The sequence below is a fragment of the Rutidosis leptorrhynchoides genome, chromosome 1 (assembly GCF_046630445.1).
Source record: "Rutidosis leptorrhynchoides isolate AG116_Rl617_1_P2 chromosome 1, CSIRO_AGI_Rlap_v1, whole genome shotgun sequence".
In the NCBI taxonomy this organism is placed as follows: Eukaryota; Viridiplantae; Streptophyta; class Magnoliopsida; order Asterales; family Asteraceae; genus Rutidosis; species Rutidosis leptorrhynchoides.
The window spans coordinates 562,027,272-562,048,203 of record NC_092333.1 but is presented as its reverse complement, the minus strand read 5'-3'; the positions used below and the strand labels follow the sequence as shown (position 1 = coordinate 562,048,203).

At 34.1% G+C, this 20,932-nt stretch overlaps 2 protein-coding genes across 2 annotated transcripts; both read right to left on the bottom strand.

Annotated features, from left to right (window-relative positions):
- Positions 1-1,567: 1,567 nt before the first annotated feature.
- LOC139844205 (3-ketoacyl-CoA synthase 2-like) lies at positions 1,568-4,416 on the bottom strand. Its single transcript, XM_071834428.1, has 2 exons — positions 3,871-4,416; positions 1,568-2,380 (listed from the first exon to the last, which is right to left on the bottom strand). Exons 1-2 carry the CDS (start codon positions 4,414-4,416, stop codon positions 1,568-1,570), a joined length of 1,359 nt encoding a protein of 452 aa, XP_071690529.1.
- Positions 4,417-15,694: 11,278 nt separating this feature from the next.
- Positions 15,695-18,881, bottom strand: LOC139881117 (histone H3.3-like). Its single transcript, XM_071865643.1, has 7 exons — positions 18,812-18,881; positions 18,665-18,690; positions 18,515-18,545; positions 18,243-18,367; positions 16,980-17,054; positions 16,398-16,473; positions 15,695-15,871 (listed from the first exon to the last, which is right to left on the bottom strand). Exons 1-7 carry the CDS (start codon positions 18,861-18,863, stop codon positions 15,816-15,818), a joined length of 441 nt encoding a protein of 146 aa, XP_071721744.1. The 5' UTR covers positions 18,864-18,881; the 3' UTR covers positions 15,695-15,815.
- Between the last annotated feature and the right edge of the window lie 2,051 nt (positions 18,882-20,932).

Below are 20,932 nucleotides of genomic sequence, written 5' to 3'. Positions count from 1 at the left end.
AGACTCGTGATTAAAATTAAATAAACTGATTGTTGCTAGTAACGTAATATGCTTATAAAACCCCATTTTAGTCATTTCTTTAGTATATTTTCTATTTCTTTTATTGTTATATATCAGTAACATTGTTATTAGCATTGTTAATGTTAATGTTTTTTTTGAACGGCTGTGCAATGGATCACTCACGGGGGCTTAATGCCTTAGGAAGAAACCTCAACTTTGCCTCTGCAAAACATACCGCAAAGTTATAAAGGAAAACCTCTTGAAATCGAACCCTGGGCAAGAACCACGATTTCACCCCTGACCTTGGCCCACCAAACTCTTCATTGATTGCTACTTTGTTGCCAAGCAAGAAATTCATTATATTTGTCGGGTTGTGTTTGAGACATTTGTGTTTGAAACACACCATATGCGTTACCAAAAGAGGTCGGTGTCGTTGTAACTCGCGGTTGTGTATTTGAAAACGTGTTCGAAGTCGGTTGAACCCAATTACTCGGATTAGTCCAATTCCATTGATGCCCGAATGAATTAAGCGGATTCATCCGGTGATTTGGGTGGTACTGATTGTTTTGGTTATGTTTTGATTCATTTTCTAGTTGAAAATGTAGATTTGTTGAGAATAAATTGAGAAACGGTGGATAAAAGTTGTAGAAATGGTTTATTATTTATAAAATCAAAACAAAACAAAGGCAGAAAACGGTTGACAACGGAGATAAATTTGGAATCGGGCCCTACTCAACGGCTACAATCGACGTCGCAAGCGCGACTTTGGAACCAAAAACGCCGGACCGACGCCGGACTAGTGACGATCGACAGTCGATCTCAACTAACGCCGTATCCGACCTATGAAACCGTATGCTCTTAGTGACTATACGTGCAAGATCATACACACCACATGGACTATGTGTGTAGTTTTATTTATTTTGATACTATTGTTAATCCATACTATTAAATGTTGTTTAATATTCTATAAAGTAGTTGGTCGATTTACAATACTCACTAGGTTCGCAAGGTCATCATTCGATCGGAAATCCAATAATATTTGGCCATCGCAAGGCACTCGCAAGGTCATTTTGTGACCTTGCGATCTACATTTATCGTTCATTACCGATAAATCTTAACTCGCAACTGAAATTTATAGGCCATGACCGATACATGTTATTTCGCAAAGGCGCAAAAGGTCCTTCTGAGGACTATTTCGCAAATTTTTTTTTTAAGGTGAATCGTTCATCGTTATATTTCTTTGAAAAATGCGTTTTCGTTAATAACCCTAAAATTAAAGTAGGATTCCTGTAATTTTTTTTAACTAAATAAATACAGAAACATCCTTTCTTCATCGTTATATTTCTTTGAAAAATACGTTTTCGTTAATAACCCTAAAATTAAAGTAGGATTCCTGTATTTTTTTTAACTAAATAAATACAGAAACATCCTTTCTTAATATATTATTGTATTAAAATGTATATATAATACATAATACATAATATAATAGTATATATTTTATATAATACAGAGTATAAATAATAATAATCTTATGAGAGTAAATATTCGAGCTTACATGAATAAAACATTAATAAAATTTTGATTTTGAAGATTCGAAAAATATAGGAACCGGTTCCAACACCTCCAACGTCACGGGGTATCCAGCAATCTCATCCGTCCAAGGATTATAATCATCACGATCTACGGTCTTCATTGCACGCCAAATAATACTACTACACTTAAAACCCGATCCGAATCCAATTTGCCAAACCCGGTTTCCTTTCTTAACCCGTCCCTTTGCTTCCACGTAAGCAAGCTCATACCATATCGAACTGCTAGACGTGTTTCCGAATCTGTACAATGTCATTCTAGCAGCTTCCATCATCTTATTCGAAAACCCTAACGTCCTCTGCAAATCTTCAAGCACCGGCTTACCGCCGACGTGAGGGAGGAAATGATCAACGGCTGTGCTGTAATTAGGTATGTACTGATGTATTTTCAATTTTGGAAGTAGGCTTCTTACAATGTGGTAAATTAGGTATATGAATTTTTCTTTAATCGGAAGGATTAGGTAACCTAAGGCGGTTACGTTAGGTTTTACAGTGGCGATTGCGGCGGCGACTAGGTCTTTGTTGATGTTAACACCGTTGATTCCGGCGAGGTCTTCGTCTCGAAAAATACTGTTGTAGGATCGATCTGAACTCGATGTGTTGGTGTGTATTGCATGAAGAAGCTGATATTTGGATATTTTTCGGTCTGAAGGGCGGTTGGAAAGCAGGATTGCGACGGCTCCTTGGCGGAATAAGAAGTTTGTAAGGTGCTTGGAACGATCTTTGCCGAGGTAGAGATTATCGGTAACGATTTCTGTGCTCACTATCAATGCGTAGGAGTTTTCGTGCACCTGTGAAAATTAACATATTATTTATTTGTTCTAGATTCTAGTCTGTTTATAGTCTGTTTATAGTGGTTTAACTGTCAATATTGTGTCACATTATGTCGCTTTGCCTTAGCAACATCGTTTAAAATGAAATGTGACATATATGACTTGTAATTACAGTGAAAGGGCTCCTGGATACTTGTACATTATAGGCCATGGCTATCTATGTGACCATGCTAGATATAACAGTCCAAATGTTAAAGGAATGAATATCGATTCCTTGATACTATGGGTATATGCTAAAGAATATATCTTGAATCTCATGGCTATTACTTTCACTTGCGAAGACTGGTACATTATTAAATATTAACTTAAGTTGAGATGATTTATAACCTATGTTGATGGTGAGGCTGTGTCGAAAATTTTGTATACATATCTATGATACTATTACGTATTGTTTGATTGTAGGCCGCAGCTCATTTGTTGATGACTAATCAACAGATTAATCATAAAAGGTAGAAAAATATGTAATGCAATAAGTGAATATTTCTATAAAACATCTAGAACAGTTGGGACAAAACAACTCTTGTGGAGTCATGACCGATTACTACCCTTAATTTAGTGCTTCCCTACTCTGTATGTCGTAGTGGGCTATCTGTACTTATATATGTCGTAGTGGGCTATCTGTACTTATATCCGTAGTGGGCTATATGTCGTAGTGGGCTATCTGTACTTATATGTCGTAGTGGGCTATCTGTACTTATATCTGTACTCTATATGTCGCAGTGGGCTATCTGTTTTAGTGCTTCCCTACTCTAATTTAGTGCTTCCTATGAACATAATCCTTAATCTAGGGAGAACCGAAGAACAAGGAGAAGGGAAGATTAGAATAGAGACAAAACCAAAGCCTTCAAAGTGCGTCATTAGGCACATAAATGGCAAATATAACCAATCATTATGGATAAAAGTGCTAACACTAACATTATAGGTCGTTATAACTAAATATATATAGTCAGATGTGACTTATGTCTATGGCCACAATGGTACACACTTCAACCATAGGGTTACAGTCCTTAATTGTACTGTAGTTTGCTGATTGTATTAGTGTTGAATACACTGCCGGGGCATTTAGAAAATTTTCTACTGTAGCTACGTGCTACCACGATCATATTATGGACATGTGTCAAGGACGCTTTTTGAAGGAGCCATCTTCTAACGTATACTGTGTAGTACCCAAAAAAAGGAACGTGTCTGATCTTATTGTGTAATAAAGGTGAAGCAGTAGCACGATCAAAGGTGTATAAGCCGATAAACTGTCTAACCAGAATTTTCGTAGCTTGACTAAAGTATGTGTATATAAGTGGTAAGTTTACTGGTTTACAAGCTTAGTTTCTGTGTGTATATTTAACTAAATATGTGTATATAGTTGCATAGGGTCAGCCACAATACGCAACTCAGAAAATCACATAACTGATGACTTATATGTCGAAAAAAAAGTAAGACTTATATGTAACCTGAAGAAGCTGTTTAGCAAGTCCAATTGCCAAAAGTCCTGCACTGCATCCCATCCCAGACAGATTGTAGGTGACGGTCTCTTCTCGAAGTTTATACTTATTAACAATTAAGCTCGAAAGACATGGTACTGTGTTGTGAATACAACAATTTACAATTACTATTCCAACATCCTCACATCTTACACCTGTTTTCGCCATAAGCAAGTCTACCGACCCAAAGATGGACATCTCAGTTTCTTTCTGTGAATCTTTCATAACTGGTTTATAAATTTGCTCAAAAAAGATCTCTGCCAAATAAGTGGAGTTGCTAAGGCCACTTCTTGCTATACCTTTCTTCAAAAAATCCACCATCTCTTCTGAGTAATCTCCGTTGTTTAGTATGAGTTTCACAAAATGCTCTTTTGAGCACTTTTGAGAAGATGGAGGCTTGTAACATGCAAAATCTATTAAGTAAACGTTGCATGAAGTTTTTCTGGTCATGATCATGACAAAACATATAAGAAAAAGACAAATGAGTAGGACTAACAGCAAAATTTCCATTTCCATATTGGAATATAAGTTACGGTGGCAAGGGAATTTTGGGAGAAATTTTGAATTGAGGTTGATGATAAACGTGATTATGGTATGAAACTTTTTCATGGACCACATGCTTTTCCTTTGAAATATAGTAAATCTTTTGGTGGATACCAGTGTTTAGACTGGGCTTTTAGGAGATGTTACAAATCCTAGATATGTTGTAAAGTTTTTTGGATAGATAACATTTTGTGGCTCTGGCTATTATGTAAGATACATGGTGTTTCCATATTTTAATTTAATGTCTAAAGAGTGTGTTTCATGTGTATCACATTTTTAGTTAATGCTGAAGTACTATTTAATGTCTAAAGAGTGTGCTTCATGTGTATCACATTTTAAGTTAATGCTGAAGTATTATTTAATGTCTAAAGAGTGTGCTTCATGTGTTTCACATTCTAAGTTAATGCTGAAGTATTATAGACTGTTTATATGCAAGAGATACTTATGGATTTGCCTTGTCAAATTAGTATCCAAGTTTGGCCTATGTATATTGCAGTTCTTCCGTTGGGTTTTTGTTTGTACCGAAACAAACTTACTAACAAACCATGTTTGGTAATACTTTCTGTTGTTTGATACTCTCTGTGTGCTTTACTTCGAGACATATCTCATATATCTCTATAAACAGATTACTATGCAGACATGTCATTTATATGGTTCAATAACAATGCATTTTATATAGAATGAAGGTATAGTATAGTCTATCTAATGACACATTAAATAAAATATGGTAAGTCCACATTTCTGGCCAAAAAGAACCTGCAAACTTCTGCTGATTTCTCTAATATAAATTGCTTACATAGGGCATTATTTTTTAAGTGTAATATAGCTCTATTTTAACAAGTTCGGTGTAAATAAAACTTTAGGATGTGATATGTAGTCTAGTTTTTCCCATGTGCAACTGCTCACATCATTTACATTTAATGTAGGAAACTTTTGTTGTATGTGATATTAGTTCCTGAATTATTACTATTGAGGTTTTAGAGCTAGAAGACCACACATCCTAGAATTAGATACTTTTGAACGGTAAGTAGTTAGGTAAGTAAGTAAGTTTTTATACTGTAATTCGGTTTGCACATGCGTATGGCTTGTATTCTGCAATTCAGCTTATGCAATGGGGCAAGTCGCGGATTAAGACTTTTAGAAGATAATGTATTTTTCATAGGTGGCGAAAAGCATGGGGTAAGTGGGTCAGGTAATTGGGTCAAAGCGGGTGATTTATGTGCAGGTTGAAACAAGTCAAGTTGAGCTGTATTGTGTTGGCCAGAAATATTTTTTTTATACAACTTTCTTGAATTTTTATACTTGTATCTCAAGTATGATTTAAAAAATCTTATTTTTAGAGTAAATAGACTTAAAAGTATAGTATATCCTTTTTATATATAGCATTTTACTTGGTAGTATTATGACAGTTAACCTAATTCCATATTAGAAAAGTTTTGGTGGTTGGATCTTGGATTCTGAGTTTTCATTACCACAAATTTACACATGCAATATCTTAGTTCACCACTTCACCTAGAAATAGAAATTTCAACTGACTTTTTCGTACGATTGGTACATTTTTAATCTGTGATGGTAGTAACACATGCCTATTGCCAAACAATAACAGATTAACAGGGACAGATTCCCAGTTACTTTGGTACGTTGTGCTACCGTCTAGGCTTTAATGAAGACTATGAAGTGAAGTCTGTTTACATCTCCAGCTGTCTACTCTGTGTACTAAATGGAATGACAACACGTAAGTTATTTTGTACTCCGTAATATATATCGTGTATTTCATATCTACACTATGATAACACGTGATTATTATAATATATCTCGTGTACGTGTTGTTGTTGTCGTCGTGTACGTGTATTTCATATGTACACTAGTTTAGTGTGTGTATGATACTGGTTTCAATCCTCTAGGGACCTTCCACATTAAGTCTCTTCAGATAATTTTTCATGAACATATTGGATGCATGTAATCTTGTATGTTCTGTTCTTTTTATACCTTTCACCATTATTAAACGATTACATACAAAATCCAATTGTATACTTCATGATTGATGATAATAATGATGAATTATTACACTTTCTAGAATCAAAGCATGGTTACACATTTGAACACCGTTCTCGAGTCGAAAGCTTTATTTGCAGTACATTACTGATATGTTTTTCATGGATGCTGCCGAGATAAGATTATCATAGGAAACTCTGTTAAAGAAATATATTGATTTTTATCTGTTTCCTTCTCTCAATATAACAATAAATAAGTTTTAACATGTTTTATTATCCGCCTATTCTATTTATGTGAATTAACTGTGGTATATATTGTGTCTGTGAAGTAAAGAAGTCGGGGCAAGAGTTAAGTTCAGGAGTTGGACACAATAATTTATGAGCCTGGTCTTATAATGTTTAATCATTTGCTGATTCCTGTTTCTAAACAAGACGGTTGAAGAATTCATAGTCGAGTGATTTGTAAACCTGGAGAAATGCCGTCTGTTATTTGGGATGACATCTCAACTTATTAATCTTCTGTAGAGAATATAATATAATATTGTTTTTTTCTTCTTGAAGAGCAGATACCGATTTGTTTTATAGGAGTATATGGAATCTGCTAAAATACAAAGGAAAAGCTCATTTTCTATCTGTCTACTCTTTCATGATATTGGGCAAACTTAAGAAATGTCATATATGTTATAATTCAGTAGGCTTATAACTACCTTTAGTGGTTTGATTCTTGATGTTATAATTCAGTAGGCTTATAACTACCTTTAGTGATTTGATTCTTGATTAAGAATACTAATAATGAAGTGTAAGAACAAAGATGATAATGGAGAGAAAGAAAGAAACACTTTGTAAGTGTGAGAAATGGTGCAAGTTTAATGCTTGCATTCATGGCTATTTATAGCAAAAATATCACAAGTTTAGGTAATACAATAATATTACTTTTGTGTATCAATAATTGACTATCCATATATATATATATATATTTATATATTATAACACTCCCCCTTGGATAGCAATTTTGTTTGTTGAAGATCAACTGTAAGTTACTGCCTCGTTAAAAACCTTGCTAAAGAAAACCCAGTGGGAAAAACTTTAGCTAAGGGAAAAAGAGTGCAGCATGGAGTTGACTCCCCCTCAAGTAGACATCGCTTCGGTTGTTACATCTTTTGAACATGTCTCATGCCAATGTTATGAACGTGTGTTCTGAAAATAGCAGTTGGAAGTGCTTTCGTGAAAAGATCAGCAGAGTTTTTGCTGGATTGAACATATCTCATTTCAATCTCGTTGTCCTTAATGAGATTTTGAGTGTATGAGAAGAATCTAGGAGGTATGTGTTTGGTTCGGTCACTTTTGATATACCCTTCTTTCATCTGTGCTATGCAAGCTGCATTATCTTCATAGATAATTGTTGGACTTTTATCGCGTTCTAGTCCACAAGAATCAGTAATGATTTGTGTCATTGATCTCAACCAAAAACATTCCCGAGTAGCTTCATGTAATGCAATCACTTCGGCATGATTTGATGATGTAGCAACAAGTGTTTGTTTTTGAGAACGCCATGATATTGCAGTACCTCCATTTAGGAATACATATCCAGTTTGAGATTTAGCTTTATGTGGATCAGATAAATAACCTGCATCAGCATAACCAACCAAATCTTGTTTTGATTTGTTAGAATAAAATAATCCTAAATCAGTAGTTCCTCGAAGGTATCGAAATATGTGTTTGATCCCATTCCAGTGTCTTTTGGTAGGAGCAGAGCTGAACCTTGCCAACAAATTAACTGCAAAAGAAATGTCAGGTCTTGTACAATTTGTAAGATACATAAGAGCTCCAATTGCACTAAGATATGGTACTTCTGGTCCAAGAATATCTTCATGATCTTCACATGGACGAAATGGATCAGTTTCAACATTGAGTGATCTAACAACCATAGGAGTACTTAATGGTTTTGCCTTGTCCATATTGAAACGTTTCAAAATCTTTTCAGTATATGTTGTTTGATGTACAAGTAAACCATTAGGCATATGCTCAATTTGTAAACCAAGGCAATACTTGGTTTTTCCGAGATCTTTCATTTCAAATTCTTTCTTTAGAAGTTGAATGGCTTCATAGATCTCTTTATTTGTACCTATGATGTTAAGATCATCAACATAAACAGCTATGATCACATATCCGGATGTTGTTTTCTTAATGAAAACACAAGGGCAAGTAAGGTTATTTGTATACCCTTTGCTTATCAAGTAATCACTTAATCGGTTATACCACATACGTCCCGATTGTTTTAACCCATATAAAGATCTTTGTAATTTAATCGAATACATTTCTTTGGGTTTTGCATTTGATGCTTCTGGTACCTTAAATCCTTCAGGTATCTTCATATATATATCACTATCAAGTGATCCATATAGGTAAGCAGTCACAACATCCATGAGATGCATTTCTAAATTTTTAGAAACTGCCAGGCTGATTAAGTACCTAAAAGTAATTGCATCCATAACAGGGGAATAAGTTTCTTCATAATCAATTCCCGGTCTTTGAGAAAAACCTTGAGCTACAAGTCTAGCTTTATACCTTGTAACTTCATTTTTCTCATTTCTTTTTCGAACAAAAATCCATCTGTATCCTACAGGTTTCACATCTTTAGGAGTGAGAATGATGGATCCGAAAACTTTTCTTTTATTGAGTGATTCTAATTCAGCTCGTATTGCTTCTTTCCATTGAGCCCAATCATGTCTATTTTGACATTCAACCATAGATGTTGGTTCTGGATCATCATCATTATTCATGATGTCATATGCAACATTAAATGAAAATTTCTCATCAAGATTTTTCATTTCATTTCGGTTCCATAATATTTTTGAATATGCATAATTGATTGCAATTTCTGTATTGACATCATCAATCTCCTCTGCAGTAGGAGTACTGATTTGTGGTTCTTCTTGAACACATTCTTTTACTTCATTATCAGCTGATTTTCTTTTTCGAGGATTTTTATCCTTTGAACCAATTGGTCTTCCACGTTTCTGACGTGACAAAGATTCATGAGTGACGTTATTGCCAGCTTTTGGAATTTCAATTCGAGCTGGAGTATTTACTGCTGGTATATATGATTTTGTCACCGTTTTTGTATCTGTAAATGCATCAGGCAATTGATTTGCAAGTTCTTGTATATGCATTATCTTTTGAACTTCTGTCTCGCATTCTTTTGTGCGAGGATCAAGATACTTTAATTGAGGTTCACACCATGAAACATCATTTTCTTTATTTTTCATTTCTCCCCCTAATCTAGGGAACAATGTTTCATTAAAATGACAATCAGCAAAACGTGCTGTAAAAACGTCACCTGTCATAGGTTCAATATACCTTAATATTGAAGATGTTTCATATCCAACATATATTCCCAACCTCCTTTGAGGACCCATTTTTGTACGTTGTGGTGTCGCAATTGGAACATACACTGCACAACCAAATGTTCTAAGATGGGAAATATTTGGCTCTTGACCAAAAGCAAGTTGTAGGGGGGAATATTTATGACTTGCACTTGGTCTGATGCGAATCAATGCAGCAGCATGTAAAATTGCATGACCCCATATAGATACAGGGAGTTTTGTTCTCATTATCAATGGTCTAGCGATTAACTGTAAACGTTTAATCAATGACTCGGCTAAACCATTTTGTGTATGCACATGAGCAACAGAATGTTCAACAACAATTCCTATAGACATGCAATAGTCATTAAATGCTTGAGATGTAAATTCACCAGCATTATCAAGTCTCACCCTTTTAATGGTGTAATCAGGAAAATGAGCTCTCAATTTAATAATTTGGGCAAGAAATTTTGCAAATGCCACATTACGGCTTGATAACAGACAAACATGAGACCATCTGCTAGATGCGTCTATTAGAACCATGAAATATCTAAATGGTCCACATGGTGGATGAATTGGTCCACATATATCACCTTGAATTCTTTCAAGAAACATTGGTGATTCTTTCTCAACCTTAAGTGGTGAGGGTCTAGTTATCAATTTTCCAAGAGAGCAAGATGTACATGGAACCATTGTATCATGATGGATTTTTCTATCCTTTAGTGGATGTCCATGAGTACATTCAATAATCCTTTTCATCATTGTTGATCCTGGATGGCCTAATCTGTTATGCCATAAACTGAATACACCAGGATCAATATATTTTTCGTTAACTACCATATGTATTTCTGGTACATTTATATGTGTATAATGTAATCCAGAACTAAGTCTTGGCAGTTTTTCAACCACATGACTCTTGTCAGTGATACTTAAATATTTCTCATTTTCTGTTGTCACTGACTGATAATCATACCCGTTAAGGTATATGTCGGAGAAACTCAATAAATTTCTGCTTGACTTGGGAGAAAATAAGGCATCATTTATTAAAAATTTTGTACCATTTGGTAGTATGAAATTTGCCTTTCCTATCCCTTTTATCAAGTTAGCAGGTCCTGATATTGTATGTATAGTTCCTTCCGTTGGTTTTAGATCAATAAAATATTTCTCGGATTTAAGTATAGTGTGTGTAGTTCCACTGTCTGCTATACAGAGATCTCCACCACTTGATTGATGTTGTATTCCAGCAAAATTCATATTGAACTTCATATATAAGAAATAAATAGTGAGTACATTAATATTACACAATATTTTAAACGCAAATAGATAGTACTGAAACATTTAGCAAACATAATGACAAAGACAGACGATATTAAATCGTTTATTTTTCGAAAGACACACAACTTAAACATTCAAGAAATCTTCATATAAATCAGATGGTTTCTCAGTGACTGTTGGATCGACGTTATCCACAAAGTTTACTTCCTTTTCTTTATCTTTCAGCGAATCCTGATACATCTTAACAAGATGTTTAGATGTTCGGCAAGTATTAGCCCAGTGGCCCATTCTACCACATCTGTAGCAAGATTCTTCAGAATTTTTAGAAGAATTTTCTTCAACATCTTGTTTAGTGGGCTTGTTTTGTGGTTGATATTTATATTTTCGTGGATTATTATTTCTTTGACCACCACGGCCACGACCACGACCACGTCCTCGCCCATTACCATTACCATAAGGATGGTTTCTACCATAGTTATGGCTTTTGGCATGATGATGGTGATGGTTATTATAACCACGACCTTGCCCGCGTCCTTGTCCCTGTTTATAATTATTTGCAGTATTTGCTTCAGGGATTGCAAGTGTACCAGTAGGACGGGATTGCTGATTTTTCATTAATAGCTCATCATTTTGCTCTGCAACTAAGAGATATGAATTAAGTTCAGGATATGTTTTGAACTTTAGCATTCTCAAATTTCTTTGTACTGTGATGTTTGCAGCATTCATTGTGGAGAAAGTTTTCTCCATCATGTCTGCATCACTTATTTCATGTCCACAGAATTTAAGTTGTGAACATGTATTATACAGAGCTGAGCTATATTCATTTACTTTCTTAAAGTCTTGGAACCTTAATGTTCTCCATTGTTCCATAGCAGCTGGAAGTAAAATTTCTCTTTGATTATTGAATCTGCTTTTGAGACCTTCCCATAAAACATGGGGATCTTCTACAGTCACATAATTATTTTGTAAGCATTCATCAATATGTTGATGAATAAAGCAACATGCCGTTGCTTGTTCTTTTTCAGAACAAGTGTTGTTTTCATTTATGGCTTCAAGAATGCCCATTGATTTAAGATGCATTTTTACTTTTATAACCCATGGCATGTAGTTGTTTCCAGTTGATTCTAAAGGAGTAAATTTAAGCTTTTCCAGATTCGACATTTTCTTTTAAAACAAACAACATGATAAATTATAGTCACTTTATATTCATAAGTATATAAACATTAAACATAAATTTAATATAACATAAATGATAAGTAGGTGACAGTGTCGACCATATGTAAGCAATCATTAATAAATGTTATATAACATAAATATAAATATTAGTAAACATAAATGATAATTAGGCGACAGTGTCGGCCATATAAATGTTAGATAATAGAAATATAAATGTTAGTAACATAAATGATAATTAGGCGACAGTGTCGGCCATATAAATGTTAGATAATTGAAATATAAATGTTAGTAACATAAATGATAATTAGGCGACAGTGTCGGCCATATAAATGTTAGATAATTGAAATATAAATGTTAGTAACATAAATGATAATTAGACGACAGTGTCGACCATATATTATTCAGGTGGTATAACCGACCATATATCATTTAGGTGGCAGAGCCAACCATAATTAGTATTAAGATTATCGTGCTGATAACGTGTTATAATTCAGTAGGCTTATAACTACCTTTAGTGGTTTGATTCTTGATGTTATAATTCAGTAGGCTTATAACTACCTTTAGTGATTTGATTCTTGATTAAGAATACTAATAATGAAGTGTAAGAACAAAGATGATAATGGAGAGAAAGAAAGAAACACTTTGTAAGTGTGAGAAATGGTGCAAGTTTAATGCTTGCATTCATGGCTATTTATAGCAAAAATATCACAAGTTTAGGTAATACAATAATATTACTTTTGTGTATCAATAATTGACTATCCATTTATATATATATATATTTATATATTATAACAATATATGGTTATTCATGTATTTTATTGAGTGATTACGTCATGCAAGTGACTATCCCTTTCAACTCCTTTAACTTGTTAAGTTATAAATAATACAATGAAAATAAATGTGGATCTTTTTGTTGTTGTTGCAAAGATGACGATAACTCATATAGAAACGAGTTGGTTTTCAAAGGAAAACGTCCTCAATAGAGAATACAAAAAATGGAGGAAACGAGGAATCTTGCATCTAGAAAACAACCAACTAAATGAAAACTATCTATAAACGAGTTTTCCTTAACAACCGGAAAAATCTTAAAGTACACTAACCAAAACTAACCCAATACTACACGATAATACTAGGAACTAAACCAAACGAACTAAGTGAAATCAACAAACGGAAAAAAGCGAAAAAACACGAGACGAACCCAACCAGTCATCCTCTAGGTCCCGCCTTTTTCAACTTACTATTAACCGCCTCTTTCAAAATGTTCTTTCCCGGGCTGATTCTGTATCTTGCAAGATAACACATTGGCGGAATCATCACCCGGTTCGCTCTCTTCGATCAAACATGTCATCATTTTATCGAATGCTACGAAAGCCTCTGCATACATTTTTCTCATTCACGCTTGCCAATGAATCGCCGTCTCTACCATCTTGAAACTCCCAAAACAAGTTTTGAATTGCGCCCATGTAATCCATGTCTTTAAGCTTATAATTACCCGAAGTGAAAGCCTCATTTGCCTTCTTTCTTGACTTCGGATTAGCTTCGCTAAGTAAACCTCTTGATACATCTCTATTGAAAACGTACTACGATTTACAAAGACCTTCACACGAGGGGGCCTCGCAATCGCAATATCTTCTTCCACTACGACCAATCAACACCGGTAAAAGCCCATCTTCGTAACCTTACGTTTAACCGGCAATTCTTATTTCCTTTTCTTCTTCCCCTTCTTCAAATTTATCTGTTTCTAAATGAAACAAGCGATTAAATATGGATACTAGAGTTTCATCACCAATTCAAAGATCTTACCTTAACTTAATAAAAAGATCCATTCCCTATTCTGCATCGAAAGTTATTAATTATTATGCACAAATACCCTTTTGCATGCATACTATGAATAGCAGACACGATATTGGACCAAATACTCGGGCCCGTAACACCAACCGAAGGCGTACCGGCTTCACTTCCATTAACTAACTACACGTACGTACCCAGAGGGCATCCGGGTTAGATAGCACACGCCATTTCCACCTTTGAAATAAAGCTATGTTGAGAGCTACTTAACTACCAACATCAAACCCTCCCTTGTTAGACTCAGCCAACACATCATATCCCACTGAACCCAAGCCTTTTTCTTATTATTTTCATCTCCACCCCAGAAAAACCTAGCATGCAACCCTTCCAACATTTTGAGGACTCCTTCATGACATATATATAACAACATATAATAAATGCCTAAACTATTTTTGAGTCAACAGCAAACGTCGATTTATTGACACCTCCCGTTTAGAGCCTAAATTGAATTCCAAGCAGGATTTAAAACCCATGAAAATTTGATTCTACCATTTACATGGCGTTTCAATTTTATTTTTAATTTTTATTTTACTATTTTCTTAAAAAAAAATTCCTACTTATTCGCCGGAGGTACACTGAAAACAATCTCTTTATCCGTAGAATAGAGAGAATGATGACTTTCTCTAGTTCTTCTGAGAGTGTTTTCACTCTGAGTGGAAAAATGACTTGTTTTTATTCTTGAATAAAGGAAGGATTGTCTACATCTCACCTCCCCATACACCACTCATGTGGTATTGGGTTGTGTTGTTGTTTTTGTTGTAATAAATGCCTAAGCTACCAAGCACGGATTTGTACAAAGTAAAACGACCATCCCATCGATAACAAATTAGCTTTCACATAGACAGTTTCTTTTAAAAGCGCTCAATCAGAACATCCCAATTATTAAATACCAAGATATTTAAAAGTAGTATTACCTACCAAACATCCTGTATCACATGTCATCAAATCCAGATCAGCTTCCGAAACACCAACGTCGTAGACATTGGATTTGCCAATGTTCAAACGGAGACCAACGCCATAAAAACACATACTTTGCTTATAATTTTAGTTATATTTTAGTGTAGTTAATTGGTTTACCATGGTTAAAAGACTAATTTATAACATGTAGTCATCTCGAGATATCGACTGCCTTTCTAGCATCTTTCATATTCATAAATGGTTTATAACTTTGTTCGAAAAATGTCTTTCCCAAATACGTAGAATCTTCAGGGCCAGATTTTTCGTAAGTTTTCATCAAAAAATCTCAATTCTCTTCTAATATTTAACCATAATTTCATAGTTGCTTTGCTTCATTAAATGCTTTTTCAAACACTTTCAAGAATTTGGAAGCTTGTAACACAGCGAAATCTATCAAGTACATATCAAGTTGTTTACCATCTAATTGACACAGTTTTCCATCTCCGTATGGTAATTTTAAGGTACACTCGAGTAGGCATAAACAGACACAAAATATACTTAACATACATTTATAGACCAATTACTTCTATGCACTTTTGTAAATAAAATAATTAGCTACAGTTTCAGAAACAAATAAACAATACTAGCGACATACCAATTTAAGTTCAATAGGGCACCCAATGATGTACCTGGATTCTACTACAACCAAAAACTGCATGCGTTAACATTTTTTCATCACTACTTTTGCACATTGAACCTTACTACTATCAGTCACGGTGTACTATTTTAAACAAGTCTCAGTAACAGAGTACAATTACTACCACGGCACCCCTTTGTTTCCAAGCCTTCGTGCCAATTGCCAATCCTTTTTCACTGTAGATAATTGAAACAGAAAGAGATGAGTGCAGGTATAGTGTGCAGTGAAGGGCGGTAATTTTAACCCAATTGGTCATTTTGGTTATGTTTTATCTCTCATGACTGTATTTGACAGTTAACACACTGACTTTATTTAAAGAACTGATAATGTAGCAACATGCCTATTACAGTGTCAAACATTGTTTGATACGGATACTTTGATTCGGGATCAATTTAGTTACTATACTTGCTAAAAGTTACCCATTGTCATTAACAAATATGTCCTGCAATCGCACTATAATTTCAAAATTGATAGAAATGATCAAACAGTGAGAAATATGAAACCCAAAATGGGTAGGGATCTTGTTATTTTCTGTCGTTTGCCCTAATAAAAAGATGAAGCTTTTTGCACAAGCAGTGTATTGGCGCTTTGGGTCAACCCAGTCTGTTTCAGAATGTATGAAAATCGCCCATTATGACCAAAACCCAATACCCCTTGCCAGCTTTAAAGTGTGTGATCAATCAATATATCGTTAAAACTTACTGAGGGTAACACGCTTTGCATGAATTGCACATAGCATTGAATCCTCAAACAGCTGAACTAAGTAATCTTCTGCTGCCTGAAAAGTATAGGATTAGTTAATTACAAGGTGGCACGACTTAATCCAAGATCTGATACCAATAGCCCACTTTATATCATTAAGTATAATATAGCGTAAGAATTTCTGAACTAGGATTAAGATTTCAATGTTCCACTATCAGTTTTCTTTTGGTATGTGCGTGGAAGTTACCTCGAAGATAATGAAAAGAGAACACGTTCGAAAGACTATTAACATCAACAATCATTTTAATGTGGTTGCGTTTTATTAGAAATACAAACCTACCATATACCCCACACATTATGCACAACACCACAAATGTGCAATGCCTCTAATTAAAGACTATTTATAACAACAATAATTTTTACATGGTTGCTAATTGTGTGATCAACAGAAAGTACAAACTTATATTTACTACATGAAATGAAACTCAGTATCCAAAAAGAAGACTTAATTTATGAAGTAGAAAGCACTAAAATTTGTTAGATGATGATTACAATAAGTATAAAGGTTCGATATTATGATACCTCTTGAAGCGCTTGTAGCGCTTCAGCTTGCCATCGAGTGACTTCAGGGGCCAGGTAGTTGCTGATCTCCTTTACCTGAAAGACATTACAAACACCAAACACGACTCTGTTAATCCTAAAGTTATGATCACTAAATACAAGCACAAAGTATGTTTATGATAAGCAGATAACATGAGATAAGAGTTTCATATAAAAAAGAAATATGATATGACGCTCTTTTGTATGCTCAAAAATATGCAGAAACAAAAAGGAACCTTAGTAGAACTATATGCATCATCACTCTAAGATCAAACAGCCTAAAAAAAACTTCAAAAGCCAAAAAAATGCATCAATATTTAACCAACGTATGTAAAGCTGAGGTGGAATAACAACAGAACATCATGCCAAATTATTATTGATTGGTTGTAGTGGTTTTCGTCAGTAAAGGCAACATGTTTAGGTCAATATACTTTTTATTGTCCAATTGGGACATCAAAAGATTACGTGTCCCATTTCAGGTGGCAAAAAACGTGTCGTTTTTTATTACAATTTTGGTTTAAAGGGGACACATTGCCATCTTTCACGACCCAATTGAAAGCTACAGAGTACAAAGTACTAAAAGTGACAAATCAAACGTTGTATTGCTAATTTGCTATATAAAACAAAAAAACTCTCAATTACATGGAGTATGTTGCATTTCATCAGAAAAAAAATATGTACTTACTAAGATCAAATAGTTCAATGCCCTATCAGGGACAAATCAATAACATCAAGTTGACATGAAGTCAATCAAGGGATATAACACTTCCTTTTTAGGACACATAAAAAGGATGCAACTGCTATGTATAAAGGAAAGAACCTATCTAAAGAGTTCACCCCATATTTCTTACTTTACTTTTGTTGTTTTTAAATTGCATAGAAATAGAAATTATTGATCACAAGTAATTTCAGACCAGATGAGTACAAAGGTTTTGGCATTAGTTATTTACCGACTTCGTTTCAAGCAGCTAATGTGAATACGCCACCACGTATTTATTAATGCAAGCATATAATCTTCACTAAAATATTTTTCTGTATCTTACATTCTTATGCTATATATATTGTCATGTGAAGAAGTTGAATTGATTTCAGTACAATTCATATTTCATATAAGCATAATAAATCTCCTAATCTACTTTCCTACACTATATTTTTCGTTCAATTCATACATGACACCATACAATGTCCATTATAGACAAGCACATAATAGAGAGATATTAATAAAGAAAGAAAGTATCTGCTCACTGCTCGAATAAACGGAGCAGCCGGAATGACAAGTTTTGTAGTCTTCTGCAGCCGCCTAATCTCACGTAATGCCTGTGTCCCCGGCTTAAATCGGTGTGGCTTCTTTGTTCCTTCATTTCCTGGACCTACATTACAAAAGATACTTCAATTCACCATAACTACACACACATATACACCACTATCTAAATCACACAACAAAATATTATATTATTATATTTATATTATACCATTATACTATAAAAATAATAAAAATGTTTAAATAATCAACTCACTTGCTGGACTCTTTCTCGGACTCTTTTTGCGCTACAATTTTAGAAAATTAAACAGAAATACAAAATATAAGTTCACTGAAACTGAATTAAGCAAAATAAAACAAAAATGGAGACTAAAGTTAGCAAAATAAATAAAAAATGGAGTATTACCGTGCTTGTTGAAGTAGATTGTCTCTCTGCAATTTTGAGAGAAAACGATAAAATTAGGGTTTACTGGAAGTAATTAATAATTAAAAAAACCGAGATTATTAGCGATTAGTTGCAAAAGAGAGGGAAGTAGAATATAATGTGAGGTACCTTTTGTTGATTTTCCCCAACTACGTTTTGCAGGTTGTTTCGTTCTCGCCATCTTTGGAACTTCGATTTTGATTTGATGCGGTTGGTGCCGTTGAAATGCAGACCAACTGTCGATTTTTATTTATAAATTTAAATTTCAATTCCCCCTCTCTGGTACTCTATGTCGGGTCCGGGTAATCGGGTATGTTATCTCGGGTCGCGGTAGCAGTAGAGTAACGGTAATATATACTCCGTACTAAATTAGAATCGGGGTTGATTTCGTTGTTTTGTAAATAAATCATTTTAAGCGTCTTTTTTTTTTGGGTAATGGGATTTACCCGACGAATCTTTATTAAAAAAGAATAAAGAATGATTACAATGACGCTCAATACGACTATAGGTGAGTCTTATACCCTCTTAAACAACCAAGCTACAATGAGCAACAAAAGAACCCGCTAGAGCTTATAGCTCAAATACATAGACAAATCAAAAAAACATCAAGAGATTTTCCAATCCGACTTAAGCCGAAGCGTCTGAGGAGTCGACTTCCACTTGATAGACATGAGTTTAAGTCTAACCGTAGTGTAAATCGTTTTATACACTTGATCTACCGCTCTTTTCTTCTTCTTGAAAAGTCTATTATTTCTCTCTTGCCACACGCTATATACGGTTGCCGCAAACAAAAGTTTAACAACGATTATACGAGCAATTCTTCGCTTAGCATCCTCCACCGAGATCGTCCAGATATTTGCCCAGGAGGACGGTGTTAGATTTGACGTTGCCCTCCGATGCACCGTCCAGCTTACTGTTATTTTGAGATATGTTCGAGTACGGTAAAATCCATCCACATATATTTTAATCCGTTGAAAATGCAAAGATTATAATTTTTTTATTTTTAATTGATTTAAACATATTTTATCACTATAAATACCTCACATCATCCCATTTTAAATTACAAAATCTTCAAATTCTCTCATTCTCATTTTCCTTAACTAAATATTACAAATATAATTATAATTATAATTATACTTCAAATTTTTTTGGCTCCGTGCTTTGCTACGTTCGACGTTCATAACATTGTTTTTTTTACCGAAGACATAAAAGAGTACTACTCGAAAGGTATGTTGATCGATATTTACCTTACCGACTTTAATTTGTTCAGTTGTTCGATTCTTTAAAGACAACACGTTGATTGCGAGGCATCGGAGTTTGCATATTTTGATGAAGACGGCAAAAAACTAAAAAAATGGTAAGAAATACTCGAGAAAGCTGTGACACGCTCGGAACGAATAGAGTTGTATTCTAAGAATATATTTTCGAGCTTAATCACGAGACTAGTGGTGATGAGGGATACACAGCTGATTAGGAATTTAATTTCTCTTATGTAATTATAGTTTTTAATCTATGTGATCGTAGTTTTTCGTTAATGTAATCGAATTTTTAATTTTATTAATCGTATTTTAAATTTTCTATTAATTTAATGTTTTACTTATATTTACTTAAGTATTAATTCTATGTTTTATATAAAAGAAATTATATAAATACAAAATTAATTAAAAATTAATTAAAATGAGTGATAAAATATGTCATGGTTGGGAGTGTTTGATGTTGATTTAAACCTGATGAGGAAATGTTTTGTTAATGGTCTCTCGCCGTTTGTTTTTTGGTTTCGATCATTAGAGGTTGGAGATTGTACGTATATGAGGCGGCTTAAGTGTGATTTCTCCGGATTTATTTGTTGCAGTTCTTGGATGTTGTGAATGTTGGGTGTTGTTATTTTTTAGCCGTTTTTGATTTAATGTTTGTTTGGCTACATGTGGAATCGAGTGCTTAGGTTCGTTCGTTTGTTTGTTTACTATTGATGTTTGCGAGGTTATAATGTTTCGTTGTATTTGTGTAGATTATTAGAGCATATGAATAGGTTTGGGGGTTTTATTTGTTGGTTACACTATTCTTAACTTAACCGTGATTGTGGCGTCAGAAACAAATGATGTACTTTTGGTGATGTAGAAAGGTCATGAAGTGAAGCTTTTTAAATGGGAGTGTCAAGTTAGAGTGTTGAATTTGCGGTAGGTGAGGTGGTAAAATACGATTGGTAATTGAGTATAGAATATAAATTAAAAATATATAAAAAAAAATTTA

Coding starts and splice junctions, on each gene's coding strand:
- LOC139881117 (XM_071865643.1), bottom strand. CDS start 18,863: ATGGCGAGAACGAAACAACCTGCAAAACGTAGTTGGGGAAAATCAACA. Junction 18,546..18,664: donor AATCTACTTCAACAAGCACG/GTAATACTCCAT, acceptor CTAAAATTGTAG/CGCAAAAAGAGTCCGAGAAA. Junction 16,474..16,979: donor CGCTACAAGCGCTTCAAGAG/GTATCATAATAT, acceptor TATACTTTTCAG/GCAGCAGAAGATTACTTAGT.
- LOC139844205 (XM_071834428.1), bottom strand. CDS start 4,416: ATGGAAATGGAAATTTTGCTGTTAGTCCTACTCATTTGTCTTTTTCTT. Junction 2,381..3,870: donor TTGCTAAACAGCTTCTTCAG/GTTACATATAAG, acceptor TAATTTTCACAG/GTGCACGAAAACTCCTACGC.